This window comes from Chelonoidis abingdonii, chromosome 1 (assembly GCF_003597395.2).
Source record: "Chelonoidis abingdonii isolate Lonesome George chromosome 1, CheloAbing_2.0, whole genome shotgun sequence".
In the NCBI taxonomy this organism is placed as follows: Eukaryota; Metazoa; Chordata; order Testudines; family Testudinidae; genus Chelonoidis; species Chelonoidis abingdonii.
The window spans coordinates 176,805,448-176,827,070 of NC_133769.1; the positions used below are offsets into that span (position 1 = coordinate 176,805,448).

The 21,623-nt window shown below is 40.8% G+C and overlaps 1 protein-coding gene across 1 annotated transcript in view; it reads left to right on the forward strand.

Moving 5' to 3' along the window:
• Positions 1-21,623, forward strand: part of EPHA6 (EPH receptor A6) — a 900,076-nt gene that overhangs the window by 461,618 nt on the left and 416,835 nt on the right. The window contains exon 4 of the mRNA XM_075072813.1: positions 7,501-7,656. Coding sequence (XP_074928914.1) covers positions 7,501-7,656 — 156 coding nt within the window. The remainder of the gene's footprint in view (positions 1-7,500; positions 7,657-21,623) is intronic.

Genomic DNA, 21,623 nt, shown 5'->3' on the forward strand with positions numbered 1-21,623 from the left:
TTTCTGCTTTCTTTGCTGGATTACGCTAATGAACACCAATGTAAAATCAAAGATTGCAACATAGTAAAGAAAACCGTATATATCACTGAAATCATTTCATGGTTTTTCCCTTGCTGATGAGTTTGTTAAATGACTTTTTAAAATCCTTGGTTGTAATTCTAATCTTTCTAAATCCTTTGTGGAAATAGTTAAATTTGTAGCAAATATTTAATCTGAAGGTGAAATTCTGCCACTAAAATCTGATATTTGCAAACGGAATCTAAGCCTGGATAAGTGTAGCAGCTGAAATGCTTTATTTCAGATTCTGATTGCATATGCATTAATTTATATAAGAACCATCTTATTTCTTTTCATCTTGAATTTGGCAATCAGCATTCTCTAGAGTTCAGTTACTCTGAGTTTGTGATCATTTGGAGATTTTCAGCATATGTTATCATATTGTAGCTATAAAGCACTGATCTTTATTTTAAAGTATCCAGTAACTCTGACTGTCTTATTTTATATTTGGCCTTGAGGTTTGTCAATAGTTTTGTAAAATTAACCAAAAAATCCTCCTCTGCTATCTTTTTCTGCCTTAGGGTATGTGGTATGTACCTGAATTTTCAGATAAATTTGCTTGGTTTATCAGTATGAACTGAAATGATTCTCTTATTCACTTGACTATATCAATCTGCCATTATCTTTCCTACCTTCGTGTGAGTGGTAAATATGTTCATTCTTTTGTCTGTATATATTATATCAAAAAAAACCAAAATTGTGTTTAATAAATAAAAAGTACACAAAGCAAACCAAGGGCAAATGAAGACTCAAGCAACCCATTGTGCTTGTAACTGCAGTCTTTGTACTCTTTTCCCATACTTTTTCCCTTTGTTTTTGTCATCTTTCATCTCATTCTAGGTCCCAAGCCTGCCACTGATTCTGTGTAACCACCTGCACCCACACAGATCCTTTTGGAGGTCAAGGTGCTCTGTGCAGACACATGGAGTCAGTTGCTGGATCAGAGCTTTAGAACGTGAGCTCTTCAGTGCTATACAAATAATAATTGCCACCACCACAAACTTATTTAAATAGCAACATCAGCACTCGTGTTAGTTACTGCAAATCCTTCTCTCTAGCCTTGACAATGCAATCTTGCCCCACTTGGATCCATTCAAATTGCTGCTGCAAAGGTTCCTTTCCTAGCCCCTTGCTTTGACCATGTCACCCTTTTCTTCAGATCTTTCTCCTGGCTCCCCCTTCTCTATCACATCTAACATAAGCTAATCGTCTTTATTTTTAAGGCCCTTCACAGTCAATCCCCTCACCGATCATCTCTCATTCGCTAATGAGCTGTTGACCCTTGCTTCCATCACCCCCTTGTTACATTTTCCAAAAAGCACCTTCATGCTGCCCCTGAAGTTTAGGAGGAGCTCCTCATGAAAAGCTACAAATCTTTCTCATTATTCACTTTCAGATTCCTCCTTAAAACTCTCTTTTGCCATGATGCCTACAAAAACTTGACAACTGTTAGATTGCTGGTGTGCTGAAACCTCTGCCTTTATCATGCTGACTCCTTGTACTCCGCCATCACTCTGTCCATGGCCATCTGTTGTTTCTTGTCTTATACTTAGATTATAAACTCCACACGGCAGGGACTGTCTTTTTCTTCTGTATTTGTACAGCACCCAGCACAGTGGACAAGGCTTCTAGGCACTACGGTGATATAAGTAATAGTATGAATTTAATAAAGACCCATCTATAGTCCACTTCTGTCATGTGCACTGACTAAAAGGAAAAGAGGCTATAAATGGTCTGATATCACTTTTATTAATCCAGAGTAATGGAGAGAATACTGTGTTTTTTTTATGTTAAATTAACCAAAGATAAGCATTTCTCTGTTGATGTAAGATAAACTGTATGACCCCATTTCCATTAGTAACTGAGCATCTTACAATCTTTAATGTATTCTCTTAGCACCCCGTGAGGTAGGGAAGTGCTGTCATCCCCCATTGTACAGATGGTCAGCTAAGAGACTAAGAAAAGCCCAAGGTCACACAGGAAATCTGTGGCAGAGGAACTATTTGAGCCCTGGTGTTCTGAGACCTACAAAGGCACCCTAACTATGGGAATATGTTTCCTCAGACAAACATCATGCCTCTGCCTCCTGTGATCTCTTTAAGTGCAGAACTTCTCATTCTGGTCTTCTAATCATTAAAATATTTTCTAGTCACATTATTCTTGTGGCTAATCCTGTGTGCATATTACAGGTAGCTATACAAATGCAAGAGCTGAATTTCATTTTTCTGTATCTAAACCATTGGAAGATTTGGGATGTGAAAAGATAAGAGTGTGCACTTCCCACCCTGCAAATCTTACAGTTGTAGAGGTCATTGAATCCCAGTAATGATCATAGCAGTATCAGACCCTCAGACATTTAGGAAAAGGTAGTGGCCTATTAAACCACATCCAGTATCTCCTCTCCTCCTTTCTGCATAGCTGGACAATCCCTCCTGCAGTCACAAAAAAAAAAGTACTTCTGGTGATGGAGACAAGACTGCCAAGTTCTCTCCTCTCTTGTCTCCATCACCAGAAGTACTTTTTTTTTTTGTGACTGCAGGAGGGATTGTCCAGCTATGCAGAAAGGAGGAGAGGAGATACTGGATGTGGTTTAATAGGCCACTACCTTTTCCTAAATATCTGAGAGTACCCAACAGATAAAATTGTATAGTGCAGGTTATTCCATAATCATTTACATATTCTTGGTAGGCTATTGGCATCTTTCCCCCTTCCCCATCCTGGTCCCCAACCAACCCACTGCTGGACTTTGCCACCCTTACTTGGTTAAGGGGGGCTATAAAGTAGGGTTGCCTCCCTGCCATATTGGTCATAGGCACCTCGAACCCTCCTGCCCCCCATTTACGGTCTTTTAAAGAATGCCTCTTTTAAATCCTTTCCCAATCCATTTGATATGATCACCGTATTCATTCTCTGTGAAGTACCTGCACTGGACACAGGGCTTTCACTCCCCAGATGTTGGACATAAATAGTCCCCTTATCTTCTGGTCACCTGGGGGGGCTCGGTCAGCATCCCCATGCTGACTTGGAATGGAGCTGCCTCCATGTTGCAGGTAACTTACTGGCTCTCTAGCCCCCTCAAAGTGGGCAACATACCTTCTCTGCCATGCCTGACAAAGGTCCCTGCAGCTTAATTTGCAATGAGGTCATTCTTCCTTAAAGCTTATTCAACAGGAAGTAGGAGAGGCACCTGCGAAAATGGCTAAAGCTGCTGGGCTCAAACTAAACTCTTAAAATTACACTTGAAAAATTTGGTTTCTCATACTGTCATGGTATAAATCCCCACTCTGAACCTTAGTGTCCAACAGATGGGGTACCAGCATGAATTCCTCTAAGCTTAATTACCAGCTTAGAACCTGTAGTGCTGCCACCAACCAGGAATTCCAGTGCCTGGTACACTCGGGTCCCCCCAAAACCTTGGCCGGGGACCCCCAAGACCCAGACTCTCTGGATCTTAACACAAGGAAAGTAAACCCTTTCCCCCACCGTTACCTCTCCCAGGCTTCCCCTCCCTGGGTTACCCTGGAAGATTACTGTGATTCAAACTCCTTGAATCTTAAAACAGAGAGGAAAATTCACCTCCCCCCCTTCTCTCTCCCCCCCTCTCCCTGAGAGAGAAAGTAATCCTAACACAGAGAGAAATTAGCCTTTCTCTCCCACTTCCCTCCTTTCTCCCCACCAATTCCCCAATGAATCCAGACCCCCGTCCCCTGGAGTCTCACCCCAGAATAAAAAAAACAATCAGGTTCTTAAACAAGAAAAGCTTTTAATTAAAGAAAGAAACACAGTAAAAATTATCTTTGTAAATTTAAGATGGAATATGTTCCAGGGTCTTTTAGCTATAGACACTGGGAATACCCTCCCAGCCTAAGTATACAAGTACTAATTAAAATCCTTTCAGCAAAATACAAATTTGAACTCCTTCCAGCCAAATACACGTTTGAACTCCTCCCAGCCAAATACACATTTGCAAATAAAGAAAACAAATATAAGCCTAACTCGCCTTATCTACCTAGTACTCACTATTCTGAACTTATAAGAGCCTGTGTTGGAGAGATTGAAGAGAAACCTGGTTGCACGTCTGGTCACTCTCAGAACCCAGAGAGAACAACAACCAAAAACTAACAGCACACACTAAAACTTCCCTCCCTCCAGATTTGAAAGTATCCTGTCCCCTAATTGGTCGTCTGATCAGGTGACAGCCAGGCTTACTGAACTTGTTAACCCTTTACAGTCAAAAGAGATATAAAGTACTTCTGTTCTATTAACTTCTACTATCTGTTTATGACACATACATAATTAATTGTTGCCTTTTCCAGGCCCCTCTCTTTCTGTTCCCTCCCTCCCCTTCAGCCCCAGCCACTGAAGAGCTTCTCTTTGTGTCACGCCTATTTGACTCAGCACAGGGGACAAGATTGGCCTGTAGGATATGTCACATATAACTTGATGATCATTTGAAAAACTCAATATGAACTGACCATGCAGCTCTAAAAAGCATAGTCACTAGCAGTCTTTACGTACTTGTAGAGGACCTCATTCTTAAATTGTTACTTTGGTAAAATCATTGTTTCTTATGACTGCAGAACAGAAATGCTTTTTAGCTTTTGTGGCAGGGTAAAGCAGATACGCCTGAATGTGTCAAAATCAGAAGAAGGCAAATTAATCCTTAAAATGATATGTGTAACAAAGACTTTCATGGTGGAGAAGCTGGCAGGAGTGTGAGACTGTGCACAGCACATACATGTAGTTAGTCTGTGTTCTGTTATCTGAATGGGAGTTTGTACTGCAGTGACAGCAATAAACCCGTCAGACAGGTGTGCAGATTCATATGTGCAAATTTGGCAGTTGGTAGGAGAAGGGAGAAAATCTGCTATCACAGAATAGGTGGTATGAGTCTGAAATTGGTTTCAAAATAATATTGCAGAATAAAAGCCTGATGGATTAATATGAGGCCGTGTTGGGTTCTTTTAAATGAATTGCTTGAGTACCATGGGATCGCATTAAGTCAGTTACCACAGTACTTTGACTCAGATGCTCAGTGCTCCAGAGCATGGCTTGGCAGACCTAGGTAGGAGGGGAAGGTGACTTTAAATCATCCTCGCAGTACTCCCCGCAGTCCTTGGGGCCAGTTTGTCTTCTGACAAAGCAGCCTCAAGGTTGCTCTAATTTGTTTTGGCTTATAATGCTATAATTATTTAATATAATGCTTATATTGCTATAATTATAATAGCATCCTAAGGGCTATAACATTCATCAGAAGTTGGCCCCTTATGCCTTTTATTCTTGGGAGGCAGGCCTAACGCTAACTCCAGCCACTCTACACAACCTGAGCATTCCCTGATGATAAGAGCCCCATCAGTCATAATAAGGCAGTTTTGACCTGTTGATAGCCACAAGCACTAGAGAGTGAAGCCCTACAGTGCAAGATCATGGTCAACTTTTACACAACGTTTGCGTGCCTGCCTGAAGGATACCTACAATAGTCTTTTCCCTACACTGATGAGAACTGAATTCAGTTAAAGCAGCCTCAACAATACCATTCTAATAACATAAGGGAATATATATATATACACAGACACACACGTATATATACACACACACCCTTAGTTCTCATTAATTGGGTTCCTCTTGTACCTTTGGTGGCTTATTTAAGATTTCTCAGTAGCATTGTTTGCTTTGGGCCTAAGATAATATTCCAATGTAAATAGCCAAAACTAAAAAACAAAACCGTGTTGAAGTCAGACATATGTTATCATTGCACTGTCTGGAGTGGTTCACAACTGTTAGTGCCTATTCAGGACAGAGAGTCAAAAGCAGGGCAGACACACCAAACTGGTGTTATATTCTATAATTAGATTTAACCAACCCAGTAACAAATGTAAACTCTTGGATCACTGTAACAATCTTACCATGGAGTCACAGACAAGCCTCATGGGCTTGCCTATCTATCTTACCACCCTGGCAAGCTGGACTTAGTGATCAGTGGTCACCTACACCAAAAATCACAAAATATTCAGGTTGCTCCCAGTCTCAAGAGACCAGTTACTTACCGGAGATCAGTTTGTATCCTAGATTTCACACCAAAAGGCAATGCAGCTAGCTAATCCCAAAGTAAACTAATGATTTGTTAACTAGGAAAAAGAAATGAGAGTTATTCACAGCTTAAAGCAGGCAACACATATACACAAATGAGTTCGTTCTCTGGTTCCAAAAGGTGACAGAGATGTTGTTCTTAGATCCAGTCTTTGTAAGAGTCCAAACAGCAAAGAGATGAAAAATCTTTGTCAGCTATTTTTATTTCCCTCTTCTAGCATTCAGACCTATGGGACCAGGCTTTCTGCATGTACTTCTCAATGGGTGGATGGGCTAATCAACAAAGCTTTTGTCCTACAATGGCCCACTTAATTTTGATAGCCCTCCTGGATAGGGAGGGGCAGCCACTCTTGCCATCTGAGTTCACAAGTTCAGAGCAGGCATTTTTACAATTATAAAACAAACACATTTTATCTTGTAGCATGGAATACAGACATTTCCAGTGAGATTAATGCATTCAGCAGTTTACAAGGATTTCAGAGAGTCTAAACACTAAACACATCCTTACAAGCCTAACACCTATCTTGAACAATACTAACAGCTGGTGAGCTGGTCTGGTTTTCAGCTATGAATTTGTCAGTGTCCAGCTGATGCTTACAGACTTGGCAAAAGCTGGCACCTAGTTTGCCAGCGTCACAGTTACCATAATGAGAGGAATTTTGTTAGGGTCCTAGCCTGGGATTTAGGAGACTGGATTCAATTCCCTGCTCCACCACAAACGTCCTTTGTGAACTTTGGCCAGTTATTTAGCATCTCCGTGCTTCAGTTGCCCATTTGTAATGGAGATGATAACACATCCCTACCTCGCAAGGGTGTTGTGAGAATAAATACGTTACTGACTGCAAGGTGTTCAGTTACTTCAATATTGGGGACCATTGAAATACCTTACACCACTTTTTCTTTTTACTAACAGATGGGACTAGAGTACATCTTACAACTTGTTTCTACACTGTGTGATATTACCAGAGACTTCTGTATAATAGAATCCTAGAATATCAGGGTTGGAACGGACCTCAGGAGGTCATCTAGTCCAACCCCCTGCTCAAAGCAGGACCAATCCCCAACTACTAGTTACCTAACTGCCGGGCTGACTAAAATCCAGCTGTAAATTGCTGAGAGCTGTTTGTCTCTTTTCATTGTTTTGCTGCCTGGAGTTCTGAGACTAGTGATTTTTTTTCATTCAGTCCATATACCTGTATGTTAAACCAAGTACAGGATTAATACTCTGGTTATAATATATTCTGTATCTAGATTACAGAGAAAAGGAAGGTGCATTGGAAATGCATTGAACATATTGTATTTATGAAAGAAGCCTACTGATAATAATGAATAATTGTTTTCCTGTTTTTACAGCTTGCAGGCCAGGATTCTATAAAGCATTTGCTGGGAATATAAAGTGTTCCAAGTGCCCTCCGCACAGTTTAACCTATGTAGAAGCAACTTCTGTCTGTCAGTGTGAAAAAGGTTACTTCAGAGCTGAGAAAGATCCACCAACTATGGCATGTACCAGTAAGTTTGATCTGTACCAGTGTTTGAAATTCCCCTCATTTTCATCTTCTTTATTTTCACATAACAAAGATGGCATTTCTGCATGCCAATATTGTGCTCTATCCCTCTAAAAGAAAACAAAGGAAAATGTTTTCCTTAATTACAAACCAAACAGCAGGTTTCTCTTTAGTCTTAATGCTCCTAAAAATTATTGAAAATTTTTTCCCAGCTTATAGAACATTTTTTTGTTTGTTAGTTGGTTTGTTGTGGGTTTTTGTAAAGAAAAATTACAGAATATGTAATTTCTTCCCACAGATAACAAGATTGATGTTTGAGTAGCAATATATATTTCATCAGTCAAAAAATAGCTTTGTACAAAAATCCTCAAAACACCAAGGACACATATAAAGTTGAAGACCAAACTAGTAGTACTTATTCCTTTCTTTCCTCTGGCTTAAATAAAAAATAACTATCAAACAAACATCATCCTGACAGATTGGCATAAAATCTTAACTATCCAAAAAATCCTAAAATGAAGAGGGGGAGGGAAGATGCATTCAGTCACACACAGGTAGAATTAAACCCTGTAGCATTTCCACTTCTTTCAAAAGATAATTAGATCTTTTTATATAGCTGTGATAATGAAAATGTTTTGGTTTTTTCAAAATTTAAACAAAATCCTGTAATGTCTGACAGGAAACAAAACTGATTCATGAAAATCTACAGGCAGAAACTCTGACTACAGAAAGACATTTTTCTTCTCATTGGATCAATTTGCTCGCGTCTGGAGACAATATACAAATATAAATTTTCCTTGTCAATTAATAAAATAGCTCCCCTGGATTTTCATCGTTGGTTCATTATTCACTGACATTAATTTGTTGGTCCCAAAGTAACAATATCTGTTCTATCTGAGAGCATAGAACCAGCATCAGGAGCACACTATTTAGATATAAAATATTATTACTTTACTTAATGAAGACAAGTCTGGCTTGACTTGGCAAAATTTTCTAAGACCTCAAGTCCTCTGTGAAGAAATGCCTAATCTCTGTTTAATACCCGGTAATGATCTGATTCTTTCAAATTGTGTTTGTGCTACAATCAACTTGTCATTAAGATAATTCTGTAAATTTTCAGCACATTGAACATTAGATGTACAAGAAGCTTACATTATTATTTTTTTAAAAAAAAAACTCACAAAGCTAGAGCTGTTTTGCAAACTTCAAACAAGTTATCATTCAATTATTGTGAAATAGAATCATTTAAGTATAAATAAACTTTAATGTATTGAAGAGAGAGGAGAGAGAGAGAGAGAAATGGCAGAGTTTTGAATGTTGTTGCGTTCTTATCAATTAAAAACATTTTTGGATATATTGAGTTGAAATCAGTTATGTCAGAGCCAGAAATTAATAAAGAAGAGAAAAATGTTGATATTATCTGCATATAAGAGAGAGTCAAAGTTAAAGAGGACAAGGACAGAACTGAGAACAGGAGATGTCTAATGGTCAGAAGAGTATGATTAGTTAGACAATGGAGAATGTAATAAAGCAATATGCTTGATGTTGCAGCATGCTATGCCAGATGATCAAGAAAAATGTCATGTTTGACCATATTAAATAGTCACAATGTACATAAAGTCTAACATATCACTAGAGTGTGATTAGAAAAAAAATCTATCTTTTTCAAGATCAAGGGCATTTATGCTTAAATTAAGTATCTGAGTCTGAACGCATCTCTTATTATGCTGTGCTTACATAATTTGAAATACAGCAAACTGCATCACTGCTCACAAAAAACAACCCAAACAATATTCTTTATATTAATACTTGTTAATAATAATGTAGGAAACCACCATTATCTTGAAGATGCAAAATAAAAACAAAACAAATCTTTTTTTTATTTATAGTACCTATACTCTTAATTATATATGTATTTAGTTACTATTTACCTTCCCTCTCTGACCCATTCTATTGTATATAATAATACTTTGTACAGACAATAGTGCTTTTCATTCATGGACCTCCAGAGCACTTCAAAAACTTGAATTAATGAAGATGCACAATATCTTTATGATATGGGTATCATTCCCATTTTACAGATAGGTAAACAGAGTCATAGAGGTGAGAGGAAGAATAAGTGGCAGGGAGAGGAATAGAACCTAGAATTCTTAGCACACAATCCCTTGCTCTAATCATTAGGCAACACTTCCTTTCTGGTTTGTAAATTGAATTTGGCACTTAGTCCCAAGTTGCACTATTTCATAGACTATCAGGGTTGGAAGGGACCTCAGGAGGTCATCTACTCCAACCCCCTGCTTAAAGCAGGACCAGTCCCCAACTAAATCATCCCAGCCATGGCTTTGTCAAGCCTGACCTTAAAAACCTTTAAGGAAGGAGATTTCACCACCTCCCAAGGTAACCCATTCCAGTGCATATTTAAATGTATGTATTAGTTATTATAGTGATGGGCTCAAGGCACAAAATTCAGATCCCAATTCTGAGCATTTCAAAAATCTCAGAGTGAAATCCTGTCTGCCAGTGGGAGTTTTGCTGGTGACTTCAGTGGGGCCAGGACTTCACCCTGAATGTATTCTGATCAGGTATGGTGTTCAGTTTAGGGCTGTCATAAACAGATGGTTAAGGGTTAATGTCTCTTTTACCTGTAAAGGGTTAAAAAGCTCAGTAAACCTGACTGACACCTGACCAGAGGACCAATAGGGGGACAAGATACTTTCAAATCTTGGTGGAGGGAAGTCTTTGTTTGTGCTTTTTTGTTTTTGTTTTGTTCGTTCGCTCTTGGGATAAGAGGGACCAGATGTACACCCAGCTCTCCCAATCTTTCTGAATCAGTCTCTCATGTTTCAAAATTGTAAGTAATAGGCCAGGCAAGGTGGATTAGTCTTATGTTTGTTTTTCTCAACTTGTAAATATTTTCTTTTGTGCTGAAGGATTTTTACCTCAGTTGCTGTAACTTGTGATCTAAGACTAAGGGGCGGGTCCTCTGGTCTGTATGAACTGAGTACCCTGTAAAGCATTTTCCATCCTGATTTTACAGAATAATTTTTAACTTTTTTTCTTTCTTTAATTAAAAGCTTTCTTTTAAGAATCTGATTGATTTCCTTGTTTAAGACCAAGGGATTGAGGTCTGAACACACCAGGGATTGGTAGGGAAAGAGGGGGAATGGTTAATTTCTCCTTGTTCTAAGAATCCAAGGGGTTTGGATCTTGTTTCCCAGGGAAGGTTTTGGGGGACAGGAGCTGTGCCAGACACTGAATTCTGGCTGGTGGCAGTGATATCAGATCTAAGCTGGTAATTAAGCTTAGAAGTGTTCATGCAGGTCCCCACTTTTTGTACTCTAAAGTTCAAAGTGGGGGAAAAAACCTTGACAAGGGCCAAGACCCATCTTTAGTTGTGGACAAACAGGCTGATCTTCTGAATTGGCTGATAGTGGGGACGGGGAGCACTTTCTTTTGAATACTATGTGGTCTTAATTCCAGTTATTCTCTCTTATTTGGTCTATGGGCCTATTTGCTCTGTCTCTTTCAGCAAACTGTGTTATACCCAGCTGGACCCTTTCCTCTTCCCCTTCTTCTCAGCTGTGTTCCTTCTTTAAGCTGTGCACTCGCACAGCCGCCCAGGAGTGAATGAAGTGAAATGCACTGAAGTGAAATGCACGCTGTTCTGCAGCTGTATTGTTTCTGCCCTCTGCCTAGGGTTGCCAGGCATCCGGTTTTCAACCAGAATGCCCAGTTGAAAGGGGACCCTAGCTGCTCCAGTCGGCATCACTGACCAGGCCATTAAAAGTCCAGTCGTCAGCACAGTGGGGCCTCTGGCTAAGGCAGACTCCCTGTCTGCCCTAGTTCTGCGCGGTTCTGCTGAGTCCCTGCAGCCTCAACGCCAGTGGTGGGCAGCCTGTGGGCCGCATGTGGCCCATCAGGGTAATCCGCTAGCAGACCGCAAGACAATGTTTAGATTGACTCTGCAGGCACAGCTGCCCGCAACTCCTAGTGGCTGTGGTTTGCCGTTCCCGGCCAATGGGAGCTGCGGGAAGTGGTGGCTGGCACATCCCTGCAGCCCGTGGCCTCAGGTTGCCCACCACTGCCTGAGGTGCTGGAGTAACCAGGGACTGGGAGGCTCTGTGCACTGCCCCAGCCCCGAGTGCCATTTCCGCAGTTCCCATTGGCCAGGAACCGCAACCAATGGGATCTGCGGAGGATGGGGGGGGCAGCACCAGTGGGTGCGAAGGCAGCATGCACCGTGCAGAACCCCCTGCCCACCCATGCGCCCAGAGGCTGCCAGGACCTGGCAGATGCTTCCTTAGACCTGCGGTAAGCACCACTGGGACCCCACACTCCCTTCCGCACCCCAACCCCCTTGCCTGGAGTCCCCTCCCACCGCCCAAATCCTTCATCCCTAGCCCCACCCCTGAGTCCAGAACCCAAACTGTAGCCCTCACCTCCTCCCACACCCTAACTCCCTGCCCCCCAAGCTCCTGAGCCCTGTCCCCACACCCATCCCTCCCCCTCCACCCCCACACGAACCCCACGGCCCAACCTGGAGTCCCCTCCTGCACTCCAAACCCATCATCCCCAGCGCCACCCCAGAGCCTCCACCCCCAGCCAGAGCCCTCACGCCCTCACATCCCAATCCCCTGCCCTAGCCTGGAGCCCCCTCTTACACCCCAAACCCCTCATCTCTGGCCCCACACCAGAGCCTTCATCCCTAGTCCAGAGCCCATACCCCATCCCAACCCCCTGCCCCAGCCTGGTGAAAGTGAGTGAGGGGGGAGGAGCAAGCAGGGGGCATGGTCTTGGAGAATGGTGGGGCATGGCACGCAAGGGACCGGGCAGGTATGTTCAGTTTTGTGTGATTAGAAAGTTGGCAACCCCACCCAGGGCCGGCGCTACCATTTAGGCAGCCTAGGCAATTGCCTAGGGCGCCAGAATTTTTGGTGGGCGGCATTTGGGCGGAGGGGGCAGCCGGTGGCTCTGGTGGAGCTGCCGCAGTGGTGCCTGCGGAGGGTCTGCTGGTCTGCGGCTCTGGTGGAGCTGCCGCACTGGTGCCTGCGGACGCTCGGCTGCTTGCGCGGGGCGGCGAAATTGCCTTCTGCCTAGGGCGTTCAAACCCCTAGCGCCGGTCCTGACCTCACCTCTGCCTTGGAGCCCCTCGCCAGCTGCTCCTGGGACCCTCCTGCTTGGTGTACAGAGTGGGGGAAGAAGTGTCTGCCTCCCCCCTGCCCATGTATTCCACCTCTGCACAGTGGGGGACGGGGACGTGGCTCAGGAGCGCCTTAAAGAGACAGCACATGGTCTCTCATAGACTTCTCCAGCAGCCAGAACAAACACACACTCTGTCTCTCTCTCTCTCTCTCTCTCTCTCTCTCTCTCTCTCTCTCTCACACACACACACACACACACACACACACACACACACACACACACACTGTGTCTCTGTCTCTTTCATACTCACCTCCCAACACATACTGGTGGTGGTGGTGGTGTAATTACTTCTTGGTTCTTCCTGCAATGCACATATGTTCTCTGTAATTGTATTCTTATGCTTAAATTTAATTCTCTTAGTAGTGAGTTCTAAAATGCCTAACCTGTCCTGGCTGAAGTAACTATCTCTATGGTAACTTTTTAAAAATATATATTATCTAGTTTTTTTGTTTTTACGGTGGCGCACATCTGCAAATTACCTCGATATTGGTGCACATAACAAAACTCATTCCGCACATGGATGGAAAAAATTAGAGGGAACATTGTTTCCAGTAGGCCCTGCATTTCCCCCAAGAAACTGTAATGTGATCACGGCCCAAGTCAGAATCTTCTGGGGAGGTGAGTACCTCGGCCACTCTCTCTTCCATTCGCCCCAGTACTGCAGCATCAGATCAGGAAAACTCTCCTTATCCCACTGCTACTGCTTCCTGGGGACAGAAATGCCAAAAGATGCCCCATGGTTGTGCATGGAGTATTCCATTGCTATTAATTCTGCAGCTGAACTTGAATGGCCAAATATTGCACACATTCATGCTGTCTGACTATTTATAATTGGTGCTTACTATTAAAAAGTCTATTTTCGAGCCAGTTACCATGATATTTGAGATACCATATTTTCCCCCTTACATTTCTGCTGCCTTTGATTTGCTCCTCCCTAGCAGTTATTGCACAAAGGAGTGCAATTCACTTCATCCTCTTAGAGCCTGAGTATTAGAGATCTCTGCAGAGCTATTATGAAGTGAAATCCAATCCACTTTACAACCCAGTATCATGGTGTGGGATGCTATCCAGGCCCACTGCATTCCTCACGTGGCTGATGATCCAGACTGCATACTGGAATAGCTTCTGCAAGCAACCCTCCACATGAGTAGCACGGGGTACTGTGACCACAATCAATCGTTGTAAATTCAGATCTATGGCTCCCACCTGTAGCCTTCTCTGCCAGTCTGGCATGGTTGGTGCAGAGACCCATGCTGCCTTTTGTGATGTTTACATGATTCAGCAGTTTTTGTTCATTTTCGTGATGTGTTTCACACAAACAGAAGTAGGACAGTATTTTCTTATGAAGAAAATCTGATATTTAGTATTAACAATAATTAACTTTATTGTTGATAATCAGAACAGTCATGATGTTTGCTGAAAGGAGAGGGTGAAATAAATCCTTCATTTTCACCAATTCATTTCTTTCCCATAAAAAAACCCACACAGTATAAGGAAATCCCTAAGAGCTTTGCACACAGATGTCTGCATAAGGGTTATTGCTGCCAAGTTTTTTCAAGGTGTCAAATAATCTTTGTATAATTTATAAATGATAACAAAGCAATCAGACCACATTCATAAAAGCCCAGTGACACATAATTTAACTGAATGTGAGGATTAGAATTAATTGTCTCTTTTTGTTCCAATTTCTAAATCTTAGTAAATGATTCACTGCATGTCATTACAGCTTAATATTTGCATGAAATCACAGTTTAGCTGGCATAATTTAACGGCAATTAAAAAGCTATTTAATCGTCATGGAAATTGGCATGAGGGCCCTTGAGTATGAAGGGTATCTGTTTTTTCTTCAGTATCTGCAGGCGGACAGTTATATACTTTCAGACACCTCCAACATAAATGATAACATTCTTCCTATTCATGGAAATATGAATACTCAATAATTCATGTTTTCTATTATAACTAAGGAAAAGCCCGAAACCCTGAATATATCACTTCCTAGTACAAAATTACAACAAAACAACAACAAATGTCAAATAGTTTTATCTACAATATTCATTCCTGTACTGATATCATCTATAGAGAATGACAGAAATCTGGCAGAAATTTAACAGAGATAAAGCCAAAGAAATGTGAGAGCCCTGCTCTTGATACTTGGATCTACTTTAATTACTTTGTCTTGACCTGCCAAATCCAGTCAAGTACTGCATTGAAACTGAACTATGATGATAATCATCATAGTGTTTATCTCTTACATAGCGCTAAATTCAACCCACTTCACAAACATTGGCTCCAGTCCTTCAAACAATTACACACATGCTTAGCTATAAATGCATGAGTATTTCTATTGATTTTAATGGGTGTAAATTTAAACATATGTGTAAGCATGATCAGGGCTACTAAGACTGATCCTGTGTTCCTTGCACACCTAAAACTCTCCATTGACCTAAACAATGGGACTTTGTTAGGTCCATTAATTATTTAATCCTCACAACATCTCTCCTGGATAAGTAGGCATACATTATTCCAATTTTTCAGATGACCAAATACATGCAGCAAATTTAAGGACTTCAAAAATCTTTAGATGTGTTTGTTAGTTTTGGGTGCCTGCATTTTAAGTGCCCAAATTTAGACACCTGAACCCTGATTTTGAAAGATTCTTGAACACACACAGGTCCCCAGTCACTGCATGTGGAATTGTGGGATCAGCACATCTGTCTCAAGCCAAGGATCCTAAAATTGAGGCACGCAAAATTAGTGGCCACTTTTAGAAAATTGGGTTGAAGTTAACATTGTCAAGATTACAGATGGAGTCAGTCTATCACTGAGTAGTCTGAAGGATGAAAACACTGGCAAACTGTTGGTCAATATGATTTCACGTAGTTGGAAATTGTATTTATAAATATTTTTAATTAAATAGTTTGTTTTGCAGTATTAGACATATTTCAGCATCACATTTATGAACCAGGAAACAATTATTTAAAGTTAAGTTAAAAAAGAATAAAGAAAGCAAAATACAAAAATAACTGCTGAAAACTGTGCAGAAGTATTTTATCTGTTCATTTTCACCATGAAGGAGCCATAATGTTTCTGACCCTTAGCCTAATGGTAGAAACAGGCTTCTAAATTGTCCCCTGGTACCTATGCTAGTAACTGATTCCTGCTGATGAAAAGTGTCTGGCTGCTGAACTCAACATTCTATATAGGCAGAGACTACCCACAGTCACCCATTCAAAAATATTCTTGTCCACTAAAAAACAACCCTATGTAATTTGCATGTGTTCCAAATTTAGCAACCAATTTATCACCACCATGAATACAAAACTCATCTTAGTAAAACCACATTTTTTATTTGTAACCAGTTACAAATAAATATCTGTAATAAAATAGCCACTCAGTTACTTAACTGCATTTCTGAGAATGATTTATGGTCAGAATTCACATAATCTTCCACATCATCAAGTATAAAAACATTTTTAGCTGTGCCCTTCTTAGAGAGATCTCCAAACTGCAAGTACGTGCAGGAAAAACTATATTTTTTCCAACTTTTACTGCCCAGGCTGTTGACAGACACATAAGGTGACTTACAAACTATACCACAACAAGATAAAATACTTGTAAAGAATGCATAAATCAAAGCATTGTATATCAACCCTCTCTGATTAAATATTATTCAAGTAACTATATAATCAGCCTCTTTTATTTATTCTTCCCTAGAGAAACCAGCAATCCCTGCTGAACACAAACGCTCTCTTAATATTCAGGATCTTTTAAATAGTCCTTTAACCTCAGATTGAGACATGTACATTTCAAGATTACTCCTTGACCTGCCAAAAAACAGAAGAAAAAATACTGGTCAGGGGAACAAAACTTTAACTAAATATACCCTATAACATTCTGTCAGTGGTAGGCATACCCACTGTATCCCCAATCCAAGCAGTCATTCTTCACGCTAGATACCATATTTAAAACAAACATTTAGATCACAAACAAAATCATTGTTAGAATTGAATTTATTAATATGGAACTACTGGGGTGCATAATTTAGTATTTTACAGACAAGTTAAGAAAACACAGAACCTGTTTCAAAGCACTTTCAGTCTATGGCCACAAGAGTGCAATGAGCTTTGTGTGGATGGGCCCCAAGTCTGTGTATCCCTATTGGAGTTATTTGGGTCCTGTGTGGATGTGGGGCCCAACGACTCAGAGCTCATTGCAGGATCAGACCATAAAGCCACTTATCCTGCAATTACACATGTGAATATCATTGCACAAGTGAATAGTCCCATTGGAATCAGTGGAACTATTTGCATACACAAAGTAATTTTACAGAATCAGAATTAGAAGGATAACATAAGAAAGGCAGACAGGGCAAAGTGGGTCTGGCGAGGAGGAATGAGAAAAGGAAAAATTGGTCCCATATACAGTTTAATTCTGACTGTTTTGGGACTCAGGTTATCAAAAGAAAAGTAAGAAGAGATTAATTATTGGTAGAACATTAGTTACAAATAACATTGTTAAAGCTAAGATTAGTATTGTAATGCCTGAAAAAAATAACAACATGAAGTATGAGGTTATGGGGGGTCGAAGGTAAGAAAAGTACCTTAGTTAATATGTGAACTTTAAAGTCAAATTATTAATCTTTTCTCCTATTTTCTTAATTTTCTGTATGTGTATGTATGTATGTATGTATATGTGTATGTATGTATATGTATATATGCATGTTAAGGACATTATTTGCTGTTACTTTGTGTATGTGTAGCTAGTTGCTTTGATGTACTGAAATAGTGCCTACTTCAGTTTGAATCAATGGAAAACTGTTTTATTACTAGCAAACTAAATTCCTATCATTTTGACAAACCAGCCTATAACAGTATTATGATGTTGATAAGTACCGTATCTGTGACGTTACTGCTTGCTACAGTGTACATGCTTTAGTACTTGATATATAATCATTTTGTGCACTTTTTGGCTTTGGAGTGGAATAGCAGTTATTGTTATGTTGTTCAGGCAGTGTGGGTAACCTCTATATTCCACTGGGTATACTCAAATAAAGGACTAAAAGTCAGAGGAAAACAGATCTGTGTGTTTCGACCTAGTGGGAAGAAAACAACTGTAATGTGTGAGATAACGTATCGATGTGAATGTGGAGACACTGAGACATGTATGCCATAATATGGGTAAATGCAGATGCCACAACTTAAAAAAAAAAATTAATAAACAGGGAACCACTAACCAGCAAGACTGTTCCAATGCAGATTTCAAGTGGGAACCGAGAGCCCAGGTTCTATAGACGTGAGGGTGGGTATGAGGGCAATGCCCCCTTTACATCAGGCCTGCCCAAGATCCCTGGCTAGAAGCCAAAGCTGAAACCATTCTTGTCTTCCACACAGAATATTGGAGAAATGAGAGGAGGGAGGCCCAGAACTGCACAGGAAGTGGGGACATACCCCATTACTGTTTAGTTCAGGTCTCTGGGCCTATGCCAAGCAGTCCATTGGATAACAGAGACGCTTTTAAACTCCCAAAACTGGACCTCCAAGATGATGGAAGGTAAAAAAATCCACATAGCAGTTTGACAATTTTGCCATGCAGGAAAAATCCCTTCCAGATCCCAAAGTTTGGCAATCAGCCTGACCTCTGTTATCATAAGAGATCCAGCTCAGTAGATAAGGTTTGGTTAGGGTTGGGCTGCAACAGAGTCCAGAATGGCTGCTCGCCAGTAGCAAGATCAGGCAGTAGCCATCCCCCTCTGCTGACCCTGGCAAGTGAGAGCCAATCAGCTGGCCGCTCATTGGTCCACTGTCCAATCGCAACAGAAGTTAGCAAACAGTCATCATTACCTGGATGCCATGTGAGATAGCCTTTCCCATCACGTGGGAGAGAAGGGGCAGAGAGAGTGAAAAAGTATCAGCATCCTTCTCTTCCTCATATGTACAAGCTGCAGGGAGAGGGAGGGGAAACCAGGGGAAGTGTGTTTTAGCAATCTCCCAGCTGCCCCCACTTGGGATCTCACCCTCCCCCTCTACAGCCAAAGAGAAGGCAGAAGACACACCACAGCTAGCAAGGTGAGCTTTTATTTTTTAAAATACTATCTAATAACATCAGCTGTTCCATAAAATATAAGGTATAGCAGTCTCCATGAGAAAGTGAACATCTCCAAAAAGTTACCATACCTCTCAATATCCGAGAGGTACTGTGATTATTTCCCACTGTTAATATGGAGAAACACTGCTTTATCTCACATTCAGTATTGGGGTAGCTGTTGATAAATTCTGATTTTTTTTTTTAGCTGTGACAGTGTAGTCATGTTTCTCTATTAAAATGAACATTAATTATCATTGGTCTGTCTGAGTCTATATATGTGGGTTCATGTATCATTTTGTGCATTTTTATAAGTAAAATATCAGCTTGTTTTCTGATGGTGTGTTTTATGTAAATATTCAGAGGCATCTTTAAAAAACAGCAGAATTTTAGTAAACCAGATTTATCTCAATCTTCAGATGAACATCTTATCAAAAATGCTGGAGGAGTTGATTTTATAAGCCATTACTTTTGCATTCTGTCAAACAGTTTCAGTTCTAAAAATTAAATTGGAGCATCAGGCCTACAACAGATTTACATATCTTACAAAAACATTTACATCTATGGTGTTGAATCATCAGTAAATAGTATTTATTTACAACGTTTTATTTCATCCGTAAGGTATAGGAGCCTGATTTATAGATGAGGATTTGAAGCTCTGAAATAATAGAGTCTTATATAACATATTCTTGTTTCTAAGGTCAAAAATTCCATTTACGTGCTTTCCTTGGGCACAGGAACCAGCCCCCATGTTGTAAATTGCAGGAGACAAGGCTTTAAAAAAAATCTTGAGTTTTTTTTAAATGCCTGGTTCTTTGATTTTTTAAATAGACTAAAAATTGTTCTAAAGGAAAATATAATATTTGAATTCTTGGGCTTCTTGCCATGGAATCTGTGTGCCATTCAATGTGTCACATGCAATATATTTTATTTTAGATTTATACAGAATGGTTTATAAATGTACAGTAGGGTCTTTAAATCTGCTTCATGATTTCTAAAGCAATAAAATGCTTTGTCTCTACTCAAAGTTTAAACGATATCTCATCAAAACTTGTAGTCACGATTCATTGGCAGGTTGTATAAATCATGAAAAGCTATAGAAGGGTAACTTTGGGGAATGTGGAATGATAAATCATAAGTTATCTGTAAACTTCTCAAAACCTTGCCAACCATTCACTATTCAACCAAGTGCACACTGATTTTATTTTGAGAACGGTGAATATAATGCTTAGTCAACTCCTGGGGGAAGAAAAGATTGTTGAGAGGAGTTATACACACCTCTGACATATTTTAGGAGCTAGACTGTGAGGCTTTGCTTTTGGACAGGTCTCCATTTCTTATTCTGAATTCTTTTGTGAGCATGTTTTATGTTGTATAAAAAATTAGCTTTGGAAAGCTCATGCCACTAAGTGATTCACTGAAATACAATCAGATTAAAGAGACAGGCAGTTTAATTATCAAGATTCTCATAACAGAGTATAATTTCTGCCTTTCTTCCATCCCCTATGCTGTCCTTGGCTATAAATATTTAGGCGATGGGCTTCTGTCATGATTTTATATCTGTCTCTATGGGTATGTCTACACTATGTCAGTCCCCTGTTCGTGTACACATATTCACACTAGTTCTCATCAAGCTAGTGTGAGTATAAATAGCAGTGTAGCCACGGTCACATGGGTAGTGGCAGCAGAGGCACGGCTGAGTCATGCCAAGTACATACCTGCCAGCTTTGCTCTACTGTGCCTCTGTAGCCACTTCCTATGCTACTGTGGTTGTACTGCTGTTTATACTCGTGCTAGGTCAATGACAGCTAGCACAAGTGTATGCACACAATCAGGGAAATCACAACCCTACTTCATAGTGTAAACCAGGGGTTCTCAAACTTCATTGCACCACGATCCTCTTCTGACAACAAAAATTACTTCACGACCCCGGGGGAGGACCGAAGCCTGAGCCCGCCTGAGGGTCACTGCCTCAGGTCGGGTGGCCAAAGCCCAAGCCAGAGCCCCACAGCTCAGGGCAGGGGGTCCAAAGCTGAAACTCAAGTGCTTCAGCCCCAGGCAGGGAGCCAGCATCCTGCGATCCAGGGATGAAGCCCTCAGGCTTTGGCTTCAACCCTGGGCAGTAGGGCTCAGGCTTCAGCACCAGGCCCCAGCAAGTCTAAGCCAGCCCTGGTGACCCCATTCAAAGGGGGTTGCGATCCACTTTGGGGTCCTGACCCACAGTTTGAGAACTGCTAGTGTAGACATTGCCTCAAGTTTGGTACCTAAGGAGTTTGAGTGATCACAGTAGCAGGGTTCAGTTCATGCTGGTCATGTGGAGAAAAATGCATGGTCCATTTGCAGTGGATAATTTTGCAAGGTCACATGGGGTTTTGGGTTCTACACAACTCAGAATCTCCATTAAAATAACTTTCACTTTTTCTCCAACTAGGATGCATCTTTTCTTCCTTCACCATTTGTCCTCCAGATCTGACCTTGTTTGTCATCATGGGGAAGTAGATGTTGATGACGTGACTCCTGGTCTATGTTGTGCTACTTGCTCTATAATCTTCCCGAAATTGTTTACGAAGCATTTTTTTCTGCTTCTGTACCTCCATCTTTTTGTTCTTCCCCATTCAATTCAAGGTCTTATGAGGTGTTAAATGGGAAGAAAAAAAAATTGTGTCCCTATCGCCAGGCAAGTGCACC